The sequence below is a fragment of the Aquarana catesbeiana genome, linkage group LG04 (genome assembly GCF_042186555.1).
Source record: "Aquarana catesbeiana isolate 2022-GZ linkage group LG04, ASM4218655v1, whole genome shotgun sequence".
Lineage (NCBI taxonomy): Eukaryota > Metazoa > Chordata > Amphibia > Anura > Ranidae > Aquarana > Aquarana catesbeiana.
In genome coordinates, this window is record NC_133327.1 from 419816509 (window position 1) to 419839254 (window position 22746).

The 22746-nt window shown below is 43.1% G+C and overlaps 1 protein-coding gene across 1 annotated transcript in view; it reads right to left on the minus strand.

Annotated features, from left to right (window-relative positions):
* MAP3K5 (mitogen-activated protein kinase kinase kinase 5) overlaps positions 1–22746 on the minus strand; it is a 269034-nt gene that overhangs the window by 136934 nt on the left and 109354 nt on the right. Inside the window, exons 8-9 of the mRNA XM_073627344.1 lie at positions 12274–12386; positions 625–784 (exon numbers count right to left, since the gene is read on the minus strand). Coding sequence (XP_073483445.1) covers positions 625–784; positions 12274–12386 — 273 coding nt within the window. The remainder of the gene's footprint in view (positions 1–624; positions 785–12273; positions 12387–22746) is intronic.

Here is a 22746-nt window from a genome sequence, read left to right on the forward strand (position 1 = left end):
AGCGCGTCCCCGCCGGATGAAGTTCCAGGGCTCAGGTAAGTAAAACGGGTGGGCTGGGGGGCTGGTCACTGCCAGGTGTTTTTTCACCTTAATGCATAGGATGCACTAAGGTGAAAAAACACGAGGGTTTACAACCCCTTTAATTTGTGTCACTTTTGTCACTATTGTTCACAGAGACTTTCACTTGTCACAGGGTGTTATTTCATTTATGTTCGTTTATGTTACAGTATTAATTGTCATATTTCAATATCAACGCCACTTTTTACTTTTACATTTTAGGTAGAGGGTAAAATATAGTTTTTGTTAACCTTTTTAGCTTCATAGTGTTTTTGGCTTCCTTCCATTTTTGGCTCAGTGACGGTTATGTTCACAAGCGCAATCTGACCTTTTTGTTCATACAAGAGGTCAGATTGGTCTAGTGTGGAGTATTTATTGTGGGCACAGTGAAATTGAGCACACATTTATTTTAATAGAAGCATGTGGGTGAATAAGGACGTGGCACACAATTTATTGGGCCTTTTATTTGGACATTTATTGTTTGTATACTGAGTTTTGAAGTGAAAACGTTGTTTCAATATATGTTATTGAATCAGACAAAAGCATTAATCTAAAGCAGTATCTTACCATGCAGGCGTTTTCAGCTTGAAGAGTCTTTCTGCAGCCTGGATTACCTTCGTGTGGTCATTAGCCAGCACACTAGCTCCCATATAGTAGCCAACATCCCAATAACTTTGCAGTTTTTCTAGATTTCCCTTTTTACCCAGTAGGCTGCTAATCTTTACACCTGTTCGGAAAGAATAAAAACATTAAGAATACCATTTAATTTCTACATTTATGAAATACAATTACTGAAAGAAAAGTTGAAGCCTGGAATTCCTTTGTGAATAAAAAGCATAGGAAATGATAAGCAAAATAACACAATGCAAGAGCTAGGCATGGCACAAATTTATATTGCCACATAAACCTTGTACCATATCACCTCAAAAAAACCACTGATCATCAGGGGACAGCATGTGCTTGTTTTGTGTTGAAAATTACTACCAGTCGACAAAATAGATTAGCTAGGTGTGGACATGATTAGTAGACTTGAGTCTTCTACCGACGTGCAAGCCCATGCAATGGACATATAAAAGCAGAACACTAAGGACCACATGCATAGCAATTACATGGAAAAAAATACATGCTATCTTCATTTATAATCAAATATATAATATTAATCATAATATTATAGATGATGAAATCACTTGGAAATTATAATATGTAATTCATTTAAAGGTTGAAACTTGACTGGTTGCTAGAGGCAACTGCAAAGGGCTTTTAGACAGAGGCATGCACATTCGTAATTTTGTACATTTGTAGACTGTCTCAAGTGATTTAGAAGCATTCAAGGAAAACAGAGCACTGGCCTCATCTGGTTCTGGGAAAAGCTCTGCCGCTGTCAGGATTTCAGCTTCATGTCACCTCGCAGTTTAGACAGCAGATCATCTATTGTAGTAAATATCTTCTTCTTTTTTTTTGTCTGTACAATACAACAGTCATATGCTGGCACATTGTAGCTCTTCTTTTATTACTCCCTTTGTTAGGGGTGAATGGTTACAACGGTCTGCTGGTAACCTCAAAGTAACTCCAGTTGTGCTGGCCATCTGCATAGTAGTAATCATTGTCTGGCACAGTTTTCTGCTATGACTGCCAGTTTCACATTTCCTTTTCTTAATCAGATTCAAGCCAGCAGAATGTGACTGTGTTTATAGCATGTAAACACTATTTACTGACAAACGGTAGTAACTGTCACAGCTCAGACTTTACACAATTCCTAACTGTCCTCCTCAATGGATACATCTGTCAAATTTATAATACCTACTCATGGTACCACAAACACATTTCATATCAATGCTTATTTTAAAAAAACACACACACAAAATATAAAGGAAAACAGATTCTCATTTTTTAAAGCAGTCTAATGAAAAAAGTAATTAGTAAAACTAACAATCATAGAGAACCGATGCTATGCTTTTATCATGCAACAACATTATCTATTCCATAAAAAACAGCACCCTGAATTTAAACCTGTCAAAATCTAAATTACTTTTGTATTTATCCTCTTGTTAACCTTTATCACTGCTTTAGCCACTCTTATAGACAAGATTTGTTCTGATATTCAGAATCACTTTTAATACTGTGAAAAATACTGTAAAAAAAACGGCGTGGGGCTCCCCCCCAGGTCCATACCAGGTCCTTTGGGTCTAGTATGGATTCGTTCGGAGGGCACCCCTCACACGCCAAAATGAAAAAAAAATGGCATGGGTCCCCCCCAAAATCCATACCAGACCCTTAGCTGAGCATGCAGCCCGGCAGGCCAAGGAAAGGAAAGGGAGGGGATGAGCGAGTGCCCCCTCCTGAACCATACCAGGCTGCATGCCTTCAACATGGGGAAGTGGGTGCTTTGGGGCAGGGGGGCTCTTCCCGACAACCCTGGCCGGTGGTTGTCGGGGTCTGCAGGTAGGGGCTTATCGGAATCTGGGGGCCCCCTTTAAAGTGGATGTAAACCCAATGTCATCCTTTCTATACTACTGCCATAGGGGTTATCTATAAGGATATACATGCCTCCTGCATGTATCTTTACCTGTCAAATGTCTCCCCTCTGTCCGAAAAACTGCATATTCTGTGGGTGGGTCTGTTGTCTGGAGCTCGGTGGGTGGAGTCGTGATGTCAGTAGACTCCCCGCCCACCTCTACACTCCCCTTGTTAATATGCATTTTCTCCTGTGTATTTTTTACACTGAACTTCTGCTATGATCTCTAACATCCAGTGAAAAGACAGGAAAGTAACCACATGACTTCAGCCAAATCATGCTGACATACGGACATGCGGAAAGGCCGTGTGAAATGGGCCTATTACACATTGTTGAAAGCTGCTCCAGGGTAAACCAGCAACACATACTCACCATTCCTTCACTTTCACTCTATTTCATGCAGTTGCCACAAGTGAGAAAAAGAAGCCCAGTGTAAGCTCCCAGCTGCTCTTATTAGAGCTTACACTGGGCTGAGGTGTTTCCACAGCCCCATATGATAGCATTGAGTCAATCACCAAGCAACTGCACTGTCACATATGAGGAAAGCCAGCCATACATGGGTCGAATTCCGAAATAATTTTCTTTCTGAAATATTAACAAAGAATTTTCGTTCTAATTTTGCACCAGCAACGGACAATTTTTGTGTGGCCATCAAATTTGAGTGATCGGACAGGTTGGAATTTCTTGTTAAATGAACAATTTTCTAATCAATGATGGGAGAAAGAAAAGAAGATTCCCAGCCATGAAAATTATTTTCTGTAGCAACATAAGGTGAAATTGAAGGCTTTGTTGGACAAATTTCGAAATCAATGGTTGCACCATCGGATTACAAAACACACGATTTCGAATTTAAAAAAGAAAAAATTGTTTGGAATTTGACCCATGTATGGTCTGCATAAGCTTAGGTTCACACTGTGAACCGCATGTGAATCGCACAGAAATCGCACCACATTCCTGTGCAAATCACATGCGATTCTGTGCTGCGCGTTTTGAGCCCATTCATTTTGGATTACACCACATCCGCATCAAAAAGGTGCCTCCCGATGCCAGATACCTTGGAGAGATGAATAAAGCAACCCGGCGCAACCAGGAGTCAGCAGGTGGAACAACAGAAGTGACGCTCCGTGTCGACGTCAGCGATTGAACATCCCGATGCCCATCTTGATACACCCTGCACTCGGCCGCAGTAAGCCAGCAACGGACATCTTATTACACCCAGACCATATAGTTTGGGCTGGGTGTAACAAGATGGCCGCTGCTGCTTTTAATAAGGCAGAGTGCAAGGAGTGTCAAGATGGGCGTCGCAGGCAGCTTTTCCTCATGGAATGACAGTGCCTGCCCATCAGTGCAAATAAATGCCACCTATTAGTGCCCAATGCCCATAAGTGCAGCCTATCAGTGCCAGCCACCTGTCAGTGCCATCTATCATTGCCAGCCACCTGTAAGTGCCAGCGTCACCTGTCAATGCCATTTATCAGTGCCAGCTATCTATCAGTGCCAGCCACCTGTCAGTGCCACATATCAGTGCCAGCCACCTGTCAGTGCCAGCCGCCAGTGCCATCTGTCAGTGCCAGCCATCAGTGCTATCTGTCAGTGCCCGCCATCTATCAGTGCCACGTAATCCTATCAGTGCTACATATCAGTGCCACCTAATTTGTATTGGCGAGTACCTAAAAAAAATAAAAATGGTGTCCAGACGTCGACGTGACTGGACGTGTTGCAAAGGAGCTCCGCTGAGCCCTCTGCAATCCACTGCCATCCAGTACACACAACACCAGCAGTTCTCTCCAAACTCTGCCCTGTAGTCGCTGGAGGCTGGATGCATCGTCCCTGGGGACAATTATACAGTTTGGCCGGTGGATCGAGCTGTTCTTAGGCTGCGGCTGGCTCTATACTACAGACGCCGGCCGCCATCTTGCCCCATATGATACGAGACCTCCAGCATCCCCGGTCTCGAGTACAGCGATCGGCGGCACGGACGACGATCGACTGGCCTGGAGTACAGGGTTCTGACCCAGGAGCGGACCGGATGGTGTGGAGACCCAGTAACCCGCGAAAAACCCCACAGAAATAGGCCCTGGACATTCGCGGCCTATAGCCGTCCCGAGGCCTGTGGGGCCTCCAGCATCCCCAGACTCTAGTGCCGCGATCGGCGGTACGGGGGACAACAAATTCACCCTTAGCTGCAGCGGACACCTCAAGGACATGGTGATTAGTACACAGCCTGCACAACCCCCTCACAGGCATTAGAGGACCAGGAAAGGGTTGTTTTGGGGACGCCCAGAGACGGCCGCCATCTTGCGGCCTAACGTACAGGACGGGACCACACATTCAGGTACTGTGCCCTAGCTAAACTGTGCTTTCCCTCCTGAACCCCCGCTCGTACAGTAACTAAGCCCTGAACCCGCACTGATAGGGTGACACCACTGCTCCCAGGCCTGTCTTTCCTCCCCAGTCCCCCCCACCCTCATGGTAACTGGGTTCTGATGGAGAGTGACCGACCATGGATGGCTGAAGACACACACCCCTGAGATCCGTGCCATCCCGACAGCTAAAGGCTATCTTCAAAACACAGCACACCCGCGTCCTATATGGCGGCAGCTAGCTCACACTCCACAGAGCTTACTGACCCTCAACAAGGCACCATACAGAGGTATCTACTTCGAACGGCGCCGATTGACCCCCGGACCCCCAAGGACAAGATGGCGCCCGGCCGCAACACAGGGAAAACCAAGCCTCCCACTACCACTCCAGCAGCAGCCTGCACGATAGAGGACAACCAGAAACTCCAGGATTCCAGAGGAGAGCCATCAGCCTCCTCTATGAGGTCAGTCACATTGCATGACACAGGCAATGGGGAATCCCAGACAGTCACGCATTCCTTGTCAGGAGAGCCCATTAGAACGGAAGCTGCAGCCCTCCTCTCTGCCTTCAGAATTGATTTAGAATCATGGGCAAGCAAAATGGAGGATTCCCTACACGTGGAGCTAAACGCTCTGAGACAAAAAGTCACAGCTAATGAGGAAGCAGTATCAGTATTAACCACTGCTCAAGATGACCATGAGGCACGTGTAACAGCACTTGAATCCTCATCAGCGACGCATCTCCGTCGCCTACGCCACCAGCAACTCCGCATAGAAGACAGCGAAAATCGCAGTCGCAGATACAACATTAGACTGCAAAGCATACCTGAAGCAACATCTGGAGAAGAACTGAAACCCACTGTCATAACTATCCTCAATAAAGTACTAGGAAGAGAGGCAACATCACCCATTGAATTGGATCGTGTTCACAGGGTGGGAGGACGGTCGCCCCCGTGATGTTCTCTGTCGGGTCCACTATTACACCCTAAAAGAGGAGGTCATGCGAAAGGCATGGAGCCTGGGTTCAGTGGATTTCTTCGGAGCCCCTATTCACCTCTACCCCGACCTGTCTCGAAATACGCTGTATATGCGCCGAGTGGTGCGCCCTTTACTTGACTTATACGGCAAGCCGGAGCTTCCTATACGTGGGGGCACCCTTTCAGCATCAAGAAGACACGGGGCGACAGCAGGTTCACGCTCTCAGATCCAGATCAACTGCCTGACTTTTTCCTCTTTATTAAGCAAGAACCGGTAGAAGTCCTGAACTGGCTGGACCCTCCAGATGATAGATCAAGACAGCTGGGACTTGGCCCACTTCCGCAGCGCCGCAGACGTCCTAGGTCTCGATCAGTCTCTTCCGGCCCAGGGACAAGAAGACCTACCTCTCCAGAAGACTGACTCAGAAGCCCGTTGGAGACCGATGTCTTGTTTTGTCTTCTTATGCCACTTGCCTTTTTGAGGGATCTCAGCAACTTTGTTGCATTTTAGGTGGCATGTTATGTTCTTTGATTCTTTGACTGTGATGCTCTTTTCTAAGATCCGAGACCTCCAGTAAGTCTAGTAAGGGATTTAGTGAATATAAGGATCAGAACTACTGCCTCTTTTCCTGCTCTTTGCCAATTTATTACATGGCTGGGGTTCGGGAGAGAGCATAGATTATAGTCACTCTGTGACTCTCATTATGACAGACATCAGGCAATGCTCGTATACACCAAAGGTTTCTTATATGATGTTCTGTTCTGTATCAGAGTGTTCCCTCTCATCCCCTCCCTATATGACATATGAGGGGGGTCTGTGGCGGGAGTGGGGGATACTACTCTGGGGGAGATCTAGCCCCCGATTTTAATCAATCTCTGCTACAGGAACTGCAGGTTTAAAAGGCGACACACATGGAGTAATTGGTTGCCTCCACGGGTGGATCCCCCGCTCCTCCTATCCTCCCTTTATTCATATCAATGTTTTGGCTAAATAACTTTTCTACAAACAGGAGCCAATGTAATTATTTTTGTTATGCACTTCTAGGTTAACTATTTGTTCCCAGTACACATATATAGTTGACTAGTATTATTTGTTGTCGTTAATAGTGTTCCACTTGACCGGGTTTATATGGTTGAGGTTATTGGGTAAGGAGGAAAACACTCACGATTCATGACTCAATGGCCTTCTGATACAGTGGAAGCCCTCTCAATCCCACTCAGAAGGCTTCTTTAGGAAAAGGCTGCCTTATGCCCCACATACGTTTCAAATATTAAGTGTGCCTCATACACTATCTATATGCCTGATTCGCTGTCGGGATCACGGCTCAGGTCCATTCATTTCAACCTTTCCCCCACAGTAGGACAGGCACGCAGTGTTTTGTGTTAGCGAACACATTAGTTTTTTAGACACATCTCTTTAGGTGTCTTTTCATCTACACTTCTCTCTCTTCTTTATCTTCACACTCTTCTCTTATTCTTCCCCCCCCCTTCTCCCATTCCCGCATTTCGCCTCCCTTCTCCATCTTACCCCAAACTACCCTCTATACCTTTCCTCTATATCTTATTACTTTCTTTCCAATACAGCCTCTAGCACTCCAGCATGGCTCACACGGTAACCTCACGCCCCCAATTGAAATTTTGTTCATATAATGTAAATGGGCTTAACATCGCTTCGAAACGTGGGAAAATTCTGTATCAAATGCACAAAAGACAGGTCAACGTGCTTTTGCTGCAGGAGACCAACTTCCACTCTGATTCCACCCCTTCCTGCTCCAGTAGATACTTTAATAGATGGATCCACAGTACCAATCCAACACAAAAATCTAAGGGAGTATCTATTGCATTTCATAAAACACTCCCTATTGAACTGCTCAATCATATGGCAGACCCCCAAGGCAGGTATGTTTTTGTGAAAATCTCCTTATGGGGGACTAAATTTACAATAGCCAATCTATACTTGCCTAACACACATCAAGTCCCATCGGCCTTGCAGTATTTAAAGACTTTGGCGGGTTTCGCTGAGGGGAAGCTCATACTTGGAGGGGACTTCAATAGCCCCCTGGATCCACATTTGGATTCATCGACATCCCGTTCCTCTGCGTAATTTCCTAAAATACGGGCCCTAAAACGTGCCATCTACAATATGCATCTTGTTGACGTATGGCGGATACTATACCCTGACTCTCGAAATTATACGCACTTCTCCACCGTCCATCAATCATACAGTCGTTTAGATTATTTCTTAGTCGACCACGGCTGTTTAGATTGGTCCCCAAATTGTGAAATAGACCCTATGGTCTGGTCCGACCACTCACCTATATTCCTGACGCTTGCAATCCCCTCTACCCCAATAAAAGAATGGTCATGGAGGTTAAATGACTCTCTTTTGACTGAACCAGGGTTTGATACACAGATAGCGGAGACGATATCAAACTTTTTTATGGACCACGCCTCTGACGACACTTCACCACCCATTAAATGGGAGGCATTAAAGGCGGTATTACGGGGTAGCTTTATTCAAATGGGTGCCCGCATGAAAAAAGAACGCTCAGCTGTGATAGTTGCGGCAGTACACTTAGGACGCTGGAAACTACCCATAAGCACTCCCCTACGGTGGAAGTGCTTGCGGAGGTTTCTTCCGCTCGCACTCAGCTTAGAGAATTATATGAGGCATCAGCCCGTATGTTTGCGAACAAACTAGCCTTTCATGAATACAAATTTCGGAATAAATGTGGTAGACCGCTGGCTCGCACCCTGCATACCAAACAACCTAACACCTTTATACCCCACATACGAGACAGTTCTGGAAAAACTGTCTTATCACCTTCTGAGATGGGGCGGGTATTCCGGGACTTCTATCAATCCCTGTATAATATACCTACAGCAAGCCCCACTGAACCTCCCTTTGCTGCAGAGGAAACACAAGCCTCATATATCGCACAAAATTCACTACCTACTCTAGATGACGAAACGATAGAGGACCTTGAAGCTCCGATCTCAGAAGATGAGGTTGCCCGCGCCATTGCATCTACCCCATCTGGTAAAAGCCCGGGTCCTGATGGCTTCACTCTAAAACTTTATAAACAATTTGCTCCCCTCCTTACTCCCTTCTTAACAAAAGTATTTAACTCCATCTCTGAGCGATCAGTGTTCCCGCCACAAACCCTAGAGGCACATATAACCCTCATCCCAAAACCAGACAAAGACCTGACTATATGTGCTAACTACCGACCCATTTCGTTAATAGGAGTAGATCTGAAGGTGTATGCGAAGGTGCTAGCTAATAGATTACAACCATTGTTACCCCGCTTAATACACCTAGATCAGGTTGGCTTTGTGAGTGGAAGAGAGGCGCGAGATAACACCCTGAAAACACTTCTCATAGCGGATTATGCTCGGGCCCACAATATCCCACTGTGCCTTCTCACAGTCGACACGGAGAAGGCCTTCGACCCCGTCTACTGGCAATTTCTTCGCCTATCACTGCAACAACTAGGTCTAGGCCGAAACATGATTTCCAGAATAATGTCACTCTACACATCTCCCTCCGCTAGGATTAGACTAAACGGTTCCCTATCTCCAAAATTTACTATTCACAATGGAACGCGGCAGGGGTGCCCCTTGTCCCCCATTCTCTATGTGCTTGTTATGGAACACCTGGCCATCGCCCTTAGAAACAATCCGGCTATTCATGGTATTAGTATAGGCCCTATACATACTAAAATTGCCTTATTTGCAGATGACTTACTCATATTTGTAACCCAACCACAAGTTTCCCTACCCTCCATTATACAGGAGTTTCAGAGATATGGAGATGTTAGTAACTTTAAAGTTAACCATAGTATGTCAGAAATCCTCAACATCTCACTCCCAGAAGCGGCTCTCCAACAGCTCACGTCGTCCTTTCCTTTTAAGACAAGCTCCACATCTATTCGTTACCTAGGAATCCATATCCCAACAGACACATCTCAACTATTCTCCAGCAACTTTACCCCTCTACTTCTTAGAACGCAAGCGGATCTGGCCACATATGCATCTAAACAGCTCTCCTGGTTGGGTAGGGTGAATGTTTTGAAGATGGATGTTCTCCCTCGATTCCTATACCTTTTTCAGACCATTCCTATCCATATCCCCACCTCGTTTTTCAAAAGGCTTCGTCAGATCTTCTCTAAATTCATATGACAGGGAAATTGCCCCAGGATAAAATACGACACAATGATTCTCCCGAAGGTCGGGGGGGAGCGGGGGTCCCAGATGCCTCTACATACCACAAGGCAGCAGTACTCGTGTGTATAGTGGATTGGTTCCACCACTCTTCTTCCAAACTCTGGGTTCAATTGGAGAAATATCTCAATGAGGTTGATCTTTGCGCCCTGCCGTGGACCCCTACGGCTTGGCGTAGGGATAGTGCTCTTACTCGTCAAACTCTCTAGATATGGCACCGCCTGAACTCAACGAGTAAATTATCTAAACTCCAGGGCCCAATGACCCCTCTCTTTGGGACTCTGGCCTTCCCCCCAGCTGCAAGTAAGTGGAGATTTGGACCCTGGAATAGGGATAGTCATAGACGTTTAGCACAGGTTTTACGTGCTGACCCATCTCTGAGAACAGACATACCCTCTCAGACGGACCTGAGGCCCTCAACGATGTGGTTACAAAGGGGTCAAATAATGTCATACATACGTACTTTCTCTTCCATCTCAGAGATCCTAGATGACCCATCAGACTTTGACGAGCTGCTCCTACAACCAGACCCGCCAACACATGTAGTATCACTGTTATATTCCCTACTACTGAATGTAGCTACCCCTGACCTTCCAACATATACACAGAAATGGGAAACAGATCTGCAACACTCCATCTCCCCTACTGATTGGCAAAAAAGCTTCATCCTAACACATAGGATTTCTTTGGCAACCAAGACCCAAGAAAAAGGGTTTAAGTTATTAACAAGGTGGTACAGATGCCCAGTGACTATCCAACGGTTTAACCCTTCTTTGCCAGATACTCGTTGGAGATGCCTGTCCTCTAGAGGGACAATGCTTCACATCTGGTGGGCTTGCCCTCCAATTCATGAAACTCTGGCAAAAGGACTTTGATCTCTACAGCAGGCTGATGGCGACCTCAATTAAGCCCACACCAGAGATAGCCCTACTATCTATGCTCCCGGGTCCCCTCAAGTCAATAAAAAAAGATATGCTGCGCCACTTCGTGGCCGCAGTTAGGACAGTGATCCCCCGACATTGGAAAACAGCAGATGTGCCTTCCTTGGGAGATTGGGCTGTCGAAGTGGATCAAATAAGAGATCTGGAGCGCCTATTGGCGCAGGAAGCGGGGAAGGAGGAACAGTTTTCCACCACCTGGACCTCATGGTCAATGTTTCGTTAGTCGGATGAATTCTCTTTATGGGTCAGAGATGCCCCATCCTTATCCACCGATTAGCCATGCTGGGGTGCTTATCACCTCAGTTACCATCCCTTATTTCTCCACACGCTATCATTCTTATCTCTCTCTCTGCTTTCCTTTCACTAGGTATTGAACCAATCACTCAAGCATATAAATAAAGATCATATACCCAGAATAGTTCAATGACTTGAATATTTATAATAGGTGAATAAATGATCCCTACAGTGTCCCAAGCTGAGTAGGAGGAGCCCCCAGATAACACTAACACGTGAAACCATAAGGATTATTATATATTGGTTCTCATACGCTTGTTATTCTTCTCTCACACCAAAGGCTGTTATATACAATGTGATATTCCAGTATTTCACCGAAGGCTTCATGTCAAAATAATTACTCCTGTATATGTATGGTAAAGGTTCATCTCAATATTCTATGTATAATGTATGTGATATTATACTGTAAAGAACGTTATCTCTTTTTTATACTTTTATTTTGAAATAAACTAAGATTGAAAAGAAAAAAAAAGAAAAAACGTATCAATATTTGTACTCGGTCTTAAAAAAATGGTATCGGGACAACCCTATTTTGAGGTGTCGTTAACTTTCTACAGACACCCGCAGCAGATCGCAGAACACATTGCGATTGCTATGCGATGCGTGAATCACACAGTAATCACTGTGTTTCCAGCACCACATTAGTGTGAACCAGGACTGAGTTACACGATCAGTCATAACTCGCTGTAGTAACATTCGATTGTTAGTACAGCGGCTCCTACCTGAGCTGTCAGTTTGTAGCAGTGTGTACTAGGCTTAAGGTTTACTGAAAGATGAAGACTGAATAAGATTGCTGCCAGTAACAGCTGCACTTCTCTACAGTTTTAGTTTTCATAAATCAGAAACATTGCATTTTCTTTATAATATTATCAAAAATATACCAGATAAACAGATGACATTACCTATTTTGCGAAGTTCGAATGATGAATCAAACTGATGCCCAGCTGCAAGCAGTAGGACTGCATAATTAATTCCAGACTGAAGAGTTGGCTCAGATTCAAATGCTTTCCGGTACCTGTATAAGTAAACACATTGCCATTCTTTTATCAATTTTAAGCTGATAGTGACACCCACAAAATCCTCTTGTACTAAGGGACTCATTATGTCCGTGTGAATATAGTAATAAGCATTTACGATGTGAGCTACTGCGTACTTTTCAAATGCATTTGCTATTTGCATGTTTTATCATGTATTTTTCTGTGTATTTGATACATACTCATGATTTTTTTTTTCTGCATACGTTAGGCAAAGTGAGAGGTGCTGAGGTGATAAAAATGTAAGATATATGCTTGTTTACCAAATTACTTGATGGGCTTTAGGCCTCATTCACACGAGGCGGACTCTGTTTCCACGGAGCCCGCCTCGGTCCGCCGGCTCAGCGGGACATCTGTCCGTTCATCTCCGCTGAGCCGGCGGATGACAGGTCCCTCTCTGCTCACTGAGCGGGGAGGGGCTTGCCAGTTGCCGCTGCTGCCTATGGAGGGATCGGATGAAAACAGACAGCGTGTCCGTTTTCATCAGATCTCACCCGATCCGATCCGCCAGCAGCGGATCTGGACATAGGGCCATCCATCTGCTTTCAGCGGATCGGACCGGGTCGGCCAGCTAACATGGAGCGCCCGTTCAGGTCCGCCATCAAAACTGACAGGCGGACCTGAACGGTCCGATCGTGTGATAGGGGCCTTAATGAATGTCGATGCACAAAAATGTTACATGGACTAGACTGTAAGTTGAAATTAGCCACAAGAATAGGATTTCTACTTGAAATGCATTTTCGCATTCAGTAAATAAAACATATTATTGCTGAAAAGTAGACAGAGACGAACCCACCCCTAAATAATTTTCCAATGTGTTGTTCTACTGCTACACCTCTGTTTGCATATAGATTGTCAGCAACACGATTTACCTTGTAGCAGACTCTGCTGGTTTGTATAATGCTAGTCATACACGATTAGCTAAACACTAAACAGTTTGGATAGAGTAACCTCGCCTTCGTTCTATTTTATTCGGACAGCCAGCACCTGCAGCTGAATTCCTGAATAGTGACTGCATCTGATAGGATGCAGTCACTATTTGGTTACATTTTTCACCCAGCTCCTTCAACAAAGTTTGCCGAACCAGGTGGTGCTGACAGGGCCACCCAAGGCTAGAATTTCAGCCCATAAAGCAGGAATAACCAAAATTTGAGCCATGTGTGGCCAGCTTTGGGAAGTTGGTTTCCCAGGAAAAAGCACTATTTTTGAACACTGGTGATTACTGCAGACAGTTCTTTTTCTGTAATAGTCTTCTTTTAAATAAGGATTTGCTGTACTGTATATGCACAATAATTATAAATACATTTAAAAAATGTGTAAAGGCAATTAGCCACAAGTACTGATGCTTGAGTTAGAAATACATTTTCCTAACCGATCCAGTCAGCTCTAGCTAAGATCAGTGCTTTACTCCCTGGGGAAGTACTAAGCAGTCCCTGAGTCAGAGAATGGATGTTTTTGTTGGATGTTTTTTACTGCTTGTAACTTTAACACATGCAATATTATAATTTGCTTAGAGATAATTTGCAAATGCTGTTATCAAACTGACTTCAAAGTGACTACAACAGTTTTACTTATTTGGAAAGCTTAAGACTGCATAAAAAAACTCTTTAGTCGACTAAAATAATTTTAGTCGACTAAAATGTAGGACATTTGTAGGACTAAAACTAAATCAAAATTTGAGTCTTTTTTTTAGTTATGAAACTGAGAAAAGAGTTTTTTTTTAAATCTGATGGGTGTAGTTACAGTTGTATGCAAAAGTTTAGGAACCCCTGACAATTTCCATGATTGTCATTTATAAATATTTGGGTGTTTAGATCAGCAATGTCATTTTGATCTATCAAATAACTGAAGGACACAGTAATATTTCAGTAGTGAAATTAGGTTTTTTTGGATTAACAGAAAATGCGCAATATGCATCAAAACGAAATTAGACAGGTGCATAAATTTGGGCACCCCAACAGAAAAATCACATCAATATTTAGTAGAGCCTCCTTTAGCAGAAATAACAGCCTCTAGATGCTTTCTATAGCCTGTAATGAGTGTCTGGATTCTGGATGAATGTATTTTGGACCATTCCTCCTTACAAAACATCTCCAGTTCAGCTGGGTTTGATGGTTGCCGAGCATGGACAGCCCGCTTCAAATCACCCCACAGATGTTCAATGATATTCAGATCTGGGGACTGGGATGGCCATTCCAGAACATTGTACTTGTTCCTCTGCATAAATGCCCGAGTAGATTTTGACTAGTGTTTTTGGTCATTGTCTTGTTGAAATATTCAGCCCCGGCGTAACTTCAACTTTGTGACTGATTCCTCAACATTGTTCTCAAGAATCTACTGATATTGAGTGGAATCCATGCGACCCTCAACTTTAAACAGATTCCCAGTACCGGCACTGGCCACACAGCTCCACAGCATGATGGAACCTCCACCAAATTTTACTGTGGGTAGCAAGTGTTTTTCTTGGAATGCTGTGTTCTTTTGCCGCCATGCATAATGCCCCTTGTTATGACCAAATAACTCAATCTTTGTTTCATCCGTCCACAGCACCTTATTCCAAAATGAAGCTGGCTTGTCCAAATGTGCGTTTGCATACCTCAAGCGACTCCGTTTGTGGCTTGTGTGCAGAAAAGGCTTCTTTCGCATCACTCTCCCATACAGCTTCTCCCTGTGCAAAGTGCGCTGAATTGTTGAAGGATGCACAGTGACACCATCTGCAGCAAGTTGATGTTGTAGGTCTTTGGAGGTGGTCCGTGGGCTGTTTTTGACCGTTCTCATCATCCTTCGCCTTTGCCAGTCCATTATTTTATGTGGCCTGCCACTTCTGGCCTTAACAAGAACTGTGCCTGTGGTCTTCCATTTCCTCACTATGTTCCTCACAGTGGACACTGACAGCTTATATCTCTGCAATAACTTTTTTTTAGCCTTCCCCTAAACCATAATGTAGAACAATCTTTGTTTTCAGGTCATTTGAGAGTTGTTTTGAGGCCCCCATGTTGCAACTCTTCAGAGGAGAATCAAAGAGAACAACCACTTGCAATTGGCCACCTTAAATACCTTTTCTCTTGATTGGATGCACCTGTCTATGAAGTTCAAGGCTTAATGAGCTCACCAAACCAATTGTGTGTTCCAATGAATAATTGCTAAGTAGTTACAGGTATTCAAATCAACAAAATGACAAGGGTGCCCAAATTTATGCACTTGTCTAATTTCATTTTGATGCATATTGCGCATTTTCTGTTAGTCCAATAAACCTCATTTCACTACTGAAATATTACTGTGTCCTTCAGTTATTTGATAGATCAAAATGAAATTGCTGATCCAAACACCCAAATATTTATAAATGACAATCATGGAAATTGTCAGGGGTTCCTAAACTTTTGCATACAACTGTAATTGTAATGCATTATTTAAGCATTTCTCTAAAATTTCTAAACTCATTATTTACTGCTGGGGTGAAAAATCGAATATGTTATTATTTATGGTATTAAGGTTTGAACATGCACTACACTTTGACATCAAATTTCAATGTAGTTTTAGTCATACTCTTTTCACTAAGGCCCCTTTCACACTGGGGCGGTGGGGGCGTCAGCGGTAAAACGCTGCTATTTTTAGCGGCGCTTTACCGTCATTTTAGCGGTGGTATTCAGCCACTAGAGGGGCGGTTTTAACCCAGCCGAAAAAGGGTTAAAACTGCCGCGCTGCCCCATTGATTTCAATGGGCAGGAGCGGTGTATACACCGTTCCTTCACCGCTCCAAAGATGCTGTAAGCAGGAGTTTTTTTTCCCTCCTGCCAGCGCACTGCTCCAGTATGAAAGCCCTCGGGCTTTCACACTAGAGACACAGCAGCTGCAGTTTCAGGTTGGTTTGCAGGCGCTATTTTAAAGGCAAAAGAGCCTGCAAACTGCTACAGTGTAAAAGGGGCCTAATAGTGCCATTTTAATTTTAGCCGTATTTTAGTAGACTAAAATAGTATTCATTTATTTGACCAAAATGTTTTAGTCGATGAAACTAACACTACCACAAGCAATCCAAAAGAGGAGTGGGCAACAAAGCAAAGGAAACACTAACAAGCTCACAAGGCAACCCAGAGAAAACTGGGCTCCTTGCAGCTCAAGGAACTGCTTGAAGTAACATAGGGTCGAAGCTTGCATCAGCAGAGGACTAAACATACACCTGGTAAAAATTTGGGAATGCATGAATGGAAGACCAGGTGGCAGCCTTTCAATCTGGGAAAACAGATGGGCAAGGCTGAAAGGCCCAAGAATCATATACTGATTAGTAGATTGTCCATTGACAGGAAAAGTTGGAACCTTATCCTTAAGCCGATAGGTTTAATAATAAGATACCTAAACCACCTAGGTGGAGGGAGAGGCAGGCTGACCCCCATGGGGGCCCTCAAGAAAGACAAGGAGGTAGTCAGTCATTTTAAGGAAAACGTGAGTGAAAGAAAAACTTGTAGACTATACCACACCCAAACAATGGAGGGAATCTCCTTGTGATGTCCCAGATTAGGATAGACAGATGAACGTACAATGTGCTGGTGGAAGGAAAACACCCCCTTATAGAGAAAGGAGGCCCTAGGTCGCAAGACAACCATGTCCTTCTGGAGGACAAGAAGGGATTCTCTACAAGAGCCATGAAATGAAAAATTTGCCTCATCGAGGTGATGGCAACATGGAAAACAACAAATAGAGTGAACAGGTGAATATCCCTGACAGATTAGCATGTAAAAACAGCAGCATGTAAAAAACCAACAGAATCAGGTAAAGATTCCATGGAGGAAACAAACAATAGCACAGATGAAGCTACATAACAATTAATTGAACATTAATATAAGGAACAGAATGTTTGAATTCACAATAGTATTGTTCACTGTGCATGAAAAATGTATTTTAACTGGGATACACATATACAAATACAATAACTTTACATAATCTTGGCAGGTGTCTAGGCCAAATACTTTGTTGACATGAACCATCATGGTTTTAAGTGTCTGGATTTTTTTTTAAGACCGAACATTTGACACTGGTAAGTAAAGAGGTTCTTGATAATAAATTACATATCTGTTTACATAAACTATTGAAGTAAGAATTCCAAAGTAAGCATTTAGACATTTAGTACACAGGGACACACCCTTTAATGGACAGAATCAGCATACCAATGTTTAGGAATAACTGAGCTTTGATTTACTTTTATAAATCCCCCGAAACAGTCCTTTATTCAGAAGAGAAAGATAATGCATTACCACTTAAATGATTATGTGAGATTACAGCACTGTTACATCAGGTGACACTCCATTAAATCCATTTAGCAGACATCTCTGTGTAAAGTTGCTTCGTTTGCAAAACATCTTACTGTCATTGTATCTGATGTGCATTCGTTTGACATCACAAAACTATGCTATTTCATAATTAGTTTGTACATTTCTGTAAAAATAACTGTGTTTGAGGTCAAATGAAAATTAAGTCCTTAAAAGGTTGTTAAATATAGATATGCTAATATACGTTTTTTTCCATAGCTTCATAGTAAAACTAAATGCTCCTGTATGATAGTCTAAACAAGTACACCATGCAGTTACTATGGATTGTGCAAGCCTCAAAAAGTAAACAAGATACTTCCTGCAGGCTGGGTTTACACTAGTTCCAATTTGCATGGCAGGAGAGTGTGCCCCGCTCTCTATGAAACCAGTTCACACATCTCCGCGGATTGCAAAAGGGCCCTATACGTCTTTGGTTTTGTTTCAGGTCCGAATTCAGGCAAAATTTCAGCCTGATTCGTCCATGAAATGGAGAACAGGGATGCACCAGACCTCTGTTGTTAGCCGCGTCCGCACTAAGTGTGAACCCAGCCTCACCTTTCCTGACTGAGCAAAATCCTCCTTCATTCGTGTCTCACATGTTCTCCCTCCCAGACACTGCAGATCACAGTGGGAAGGTTTCAGCAACAGCATGGTAAATATATTGTTGAACGCACTTTGTTATGTACAACAAATACACATGCAAAAACAACCTGTTCATCGATCATAAATCTTGTGATCTGATAACCTCTTATACTCTCTTCCTCTGTGGACAGTTATTGCTTAGCATTCTTCCCTGCCATCTTCATGGACTACAAAACATTTTCTCTTATGTTATGGGGAAGGGGAGGTGTTATATACTCTTAACAACTCTGCTTATCCTAGATACAGTAAGGTTCTCCCTAAGGACAGGAAGTGTGTTGCTGGCAGGGTTACTAGGTGAAAATAAAGAAGAAAAAGTGTGAAAATAGAAAACTAATTCAGTAAAGAAAAGGTAAGCTGTGATTATATAAAATTTTTGTTGTTGGGTTTAGATATGCTTTAAAGCGGAGTTCCAACCAAAAGTGGAAGCTCTGCTTATTCGCACCCTCACCCCCCCCTCTGCTGCCACATTTGACACCTTTCGTGGGGGTGGGGGGGTTGAGCGGATACCTGTCAAAACCAGGTATCCACTCCCACTTCAGTGTAAGATCGCCACATCCATGTGCGGCGCTCTGCGAAACATCCGGCCCCCCCCCCCACTGCCTTTTTGGAGACACACAGGTCCCAGAGGACAGCGGGACCATTCAGAAAACGCAGAGCGACTCGTGTATGCGCAGTATGAAACAGGCTGTGAAGCCGTAAGGCTTCACTTTTTGTTTCCCTTAGTAAGGATGCTGGTGCCTGCACCCAGAGTCGATGGACTGGTTGGCTTTGGGTGCCGACATTGTGGACTCCCTGGACAGGTAAGTGTCCTTATATTAAAAGTCAGCAGCTACAGTATTTGTAGCTGCTGACTTTAAAAAAAAATTTACCCAGACTGGAACTCCGCTTAAAGTGCTGCAGGTGATATGTTTTAACCGCTTGCCGACCGGCTCACGCCGATATACGTTGGCAGAAGATATACGTTGTCCTTTAAAAAGCGGTTTGCGAGTGTACGTGTGGCGGCGCGAGCTCCGTGAGTTTGATCGCGGGTCCCGATGTAAACAAGCATTTCCCCGTTCTTCCTAGTGACACTGATCACAGCTCCCTGTAATCAGGAGCGGTGATCAATGTCGTGTCACACACAGCCCCTCCCCCCCACAGTTAGAATCACTCCCTAGGACACACTTAACCTCTACAGCGCCCCCTGGTGGTTAACTCCTTCACTGCCAGTCAAATTTACACAGCAATCAATGCATTTTGAATCGCACTGATCGCTGTATAAATGTGAATGGTCCCAAAATAGCGCCAAAAGTGTCCGATCTGTCTGCCATAATGTCGCAGTCATGATAAAAATCGCTGATCGCCGCTATTACTAGTAAAAAAAAAAATTATTAATACAAATGCCATAAAACTATCCCCTATTTTGTAGACGCTATAACTTTTGCGCAAACCAATCAATAAACGCTTATTGCAATTTTGTTTACCAAAAATATGTAGAAGAATACATATCGGCCTAAACTGAGGAAAAAAAATGTTTTATATATATTTTTTGAGGATATTTATTATAGCAAAAAGTAAAAAATAATGCGTTTTTTTCAAAATTGTCGCTATTTTTTTGGTTATAGCCAAAAAATAAAAACTGCAGAGGTGATCAAATATCACCAAAAGAAAGCTCTATTTGTGGGGAAAAAAAGGACGTCAATTTTGTTTGGGAGCCACGTTGCACGACCACACAATTGTCAGTTAAAGCGTCACAGTGCCGAATCGCAAAAAGTGCTCCGGTCTTTGGCCAGCCAAATGGTCCGGGGCTTAAGTGGTTAATGTGAGGCCATAGTTCCATTTTAAACAAAGATGCACACTTCTTCAGTTTTCATGCATTCACTGTAAAGCACTAAAGTGCAGAAGCATTTCTTCATACTTTAAATGTGCGTTGGGAAGCCATGCAGAATGAAGGTTCTATGCACCACAATGCATGGATAGAGCTTCAAAGTGGAACTCCAACCAAAACATTTATCGCTATCTCTGCTGAGAACACTTTCCCCCATGTGCTGTTCCCGTCTACATGCTAACCCTTCAGCTTTCTCTCCATGGAATGCATTCTATGTATATTCCTTTGGAATCCACCTATGGGCTGATTACAGTGTTGCTGGTTTAAACCACCGGAATCTCTATGAAGCTGCTTATTTAAAAAAATGACAACTATAGTCATGTATAAGTTGTGTTTTTTTTTTTCATTCAGCCAGTAGATTTCTCCATCCACACAAGTGAGGTGGATGGAGGGATCCTCCCTGCCAGGACATTGGATTCTAACAGTAGGACGCTCCTCTGTCAGAATACACTGATCAGCAGCTGCAGCCACTGACTGACAAAAGTTTTCCAATATTCCTGGTCAACTTCTGTTAAACAGGAACAGCTAGACATGGATCTAAATCTTGATCCATCTGTTCCTATTGCTATCTATTCTTCCAGGGCTGTTAACTTTGTTATATTGTAGTAATTCTTTCATAATTATGTTCAGAACTTTCTAGCATTGATGCTGTTTGTTTGTGGACTGAATATACTGTCTAAATATTATTCTTATTATTTGTACTTTAAACAGACATTCAACAATCTAATAACTATTTTTTAAATAATTTAAATAGTTATTGTGATGGTTATGGCCACAGTGCAATATATCTTACCCTGGATAGTGACTATATTTGTACAATATACACCCTTAGTACCTGTAAATATTACAAACAAGTTATATTTTGTGCATTTAGAAAAACATTGAGCCTTTCTTTTAAACCAGGGTTTGCTAGAACTAGCTGTGAAAGTCTATTCCACATTTTCCCAGCTTTTACTGTAAAGAAGCCTATTCATACGTATAGCTCCTTTCATCCAAAAACAGAGTGCCCCTTTGTCATTTGCAATCATGGCAAACAACAAAAACACATATGTAGTGCATTTCTACAATACATGCACATCTCATGTTTATCCCTTAAAACATACTGCAAGTACAGAAATAATAACTGTAGATGTAGCAGAAATATAGTGTGCCTCTAGCTTCCACTTTGACACAACAACACAGCTCGGAATTCCTAAGCATGTGGTGTCAGCCTGGCCTAAATAGTTTTTGATGGATAGAAAGAATACAGATCTCTTCATACAGAAGGATACAGACCTTTTCATAACCCCTCATTGTGAATAGGCAGAGAGCACAGGAAATTGTCAGCTGACAAGATTTCTGGCCAAACACTTTCAATGGTATATTTATCAGACCCAAAAGGAGCGAATAAGAGTTAATTGTTGGGGTTTAAATATACTTTAAAAGTAAACAACCTGACACCAAGTTTACTATATAGAGCATATATGTACAGTGCCTTTAAAAAGTATTCATACCTCCTTATATTTTCCACATTTTGTCATGTTACAACCAAACATGTAAATGGATTTTATTGGGATTTTATGTGATAGACCAACACAAAGTGGCACATACTTGTCAAGTGGAAGGAAAATGATGAATGGTTTTCAAAATCTTTTACAAATAAATATCTGAAAGGTGTGGCATGCAATTGTATTCAGCCCCCTTTACTCTGATACCTCTAACTAAAATCTAGTGGAACCAATTGCCTTCAGAAGTCACCTAATTCGAAAATAGAGTCCACCTGTGTGTAATTTAATCTCAGTATAAATACAGCTGTTCTGCGAAGCCCTCAGAGGTTTGTTAGAGAACCTTAGTGAACAGACAGCATCATGAAGGCCAAGGAACACACAAGACAGGTCAGGGATAAAGTTGCAGAGAAGCTTAAAGCAGGGTTAGGCTATAAAAAAATATCCTAAGCTTTGAACATCTCACGGAGCACTGTTCAATCCATCATCCGAAAATGGAAGGAGTATGGCACAACTGCAAACCTACCAAGACATGGACATCCACCTAAACTGACAGGCCCAGCAAGAAGAGCATTATTCAGAGAAGCAGCCAAGAGTCCCATGGTAACTCTGGAGGAGCTGCAGAGATTCACAGCTCAGGTGGGAGAATCTGTCCACAGGACAACTATTAGTCGTGCACTCTATGAATCTGGCCTTTATGGAAGAGTGGCAAGAAGAAAACCATTGTTGAAAGAAAGCCATGAGAAGTCCCATTTGCAGTTTGCGAGAAGCCATGTGGGGGACACAGCAAACATGTGGAAGAAGGTGCTCTGGTCAGACAGAGTTACAATGGAATGGTTTATATCAAAGCATATTCATGTGTTAGAATGGCCCATTCAAAGTCCAGACTTAAATCCAATTGAGAATCTGTGGCAAGACTTGAAAATTGCTGTTCACAGAGGCTCTCCATCCAATCTGACAGAGCTTGAGCTATTTCGCAAAGAAGAATGGGCAAAGATTTCACTCTCTATATGTGCAAAGGTAGAGACATACCCAAAAAGACTTG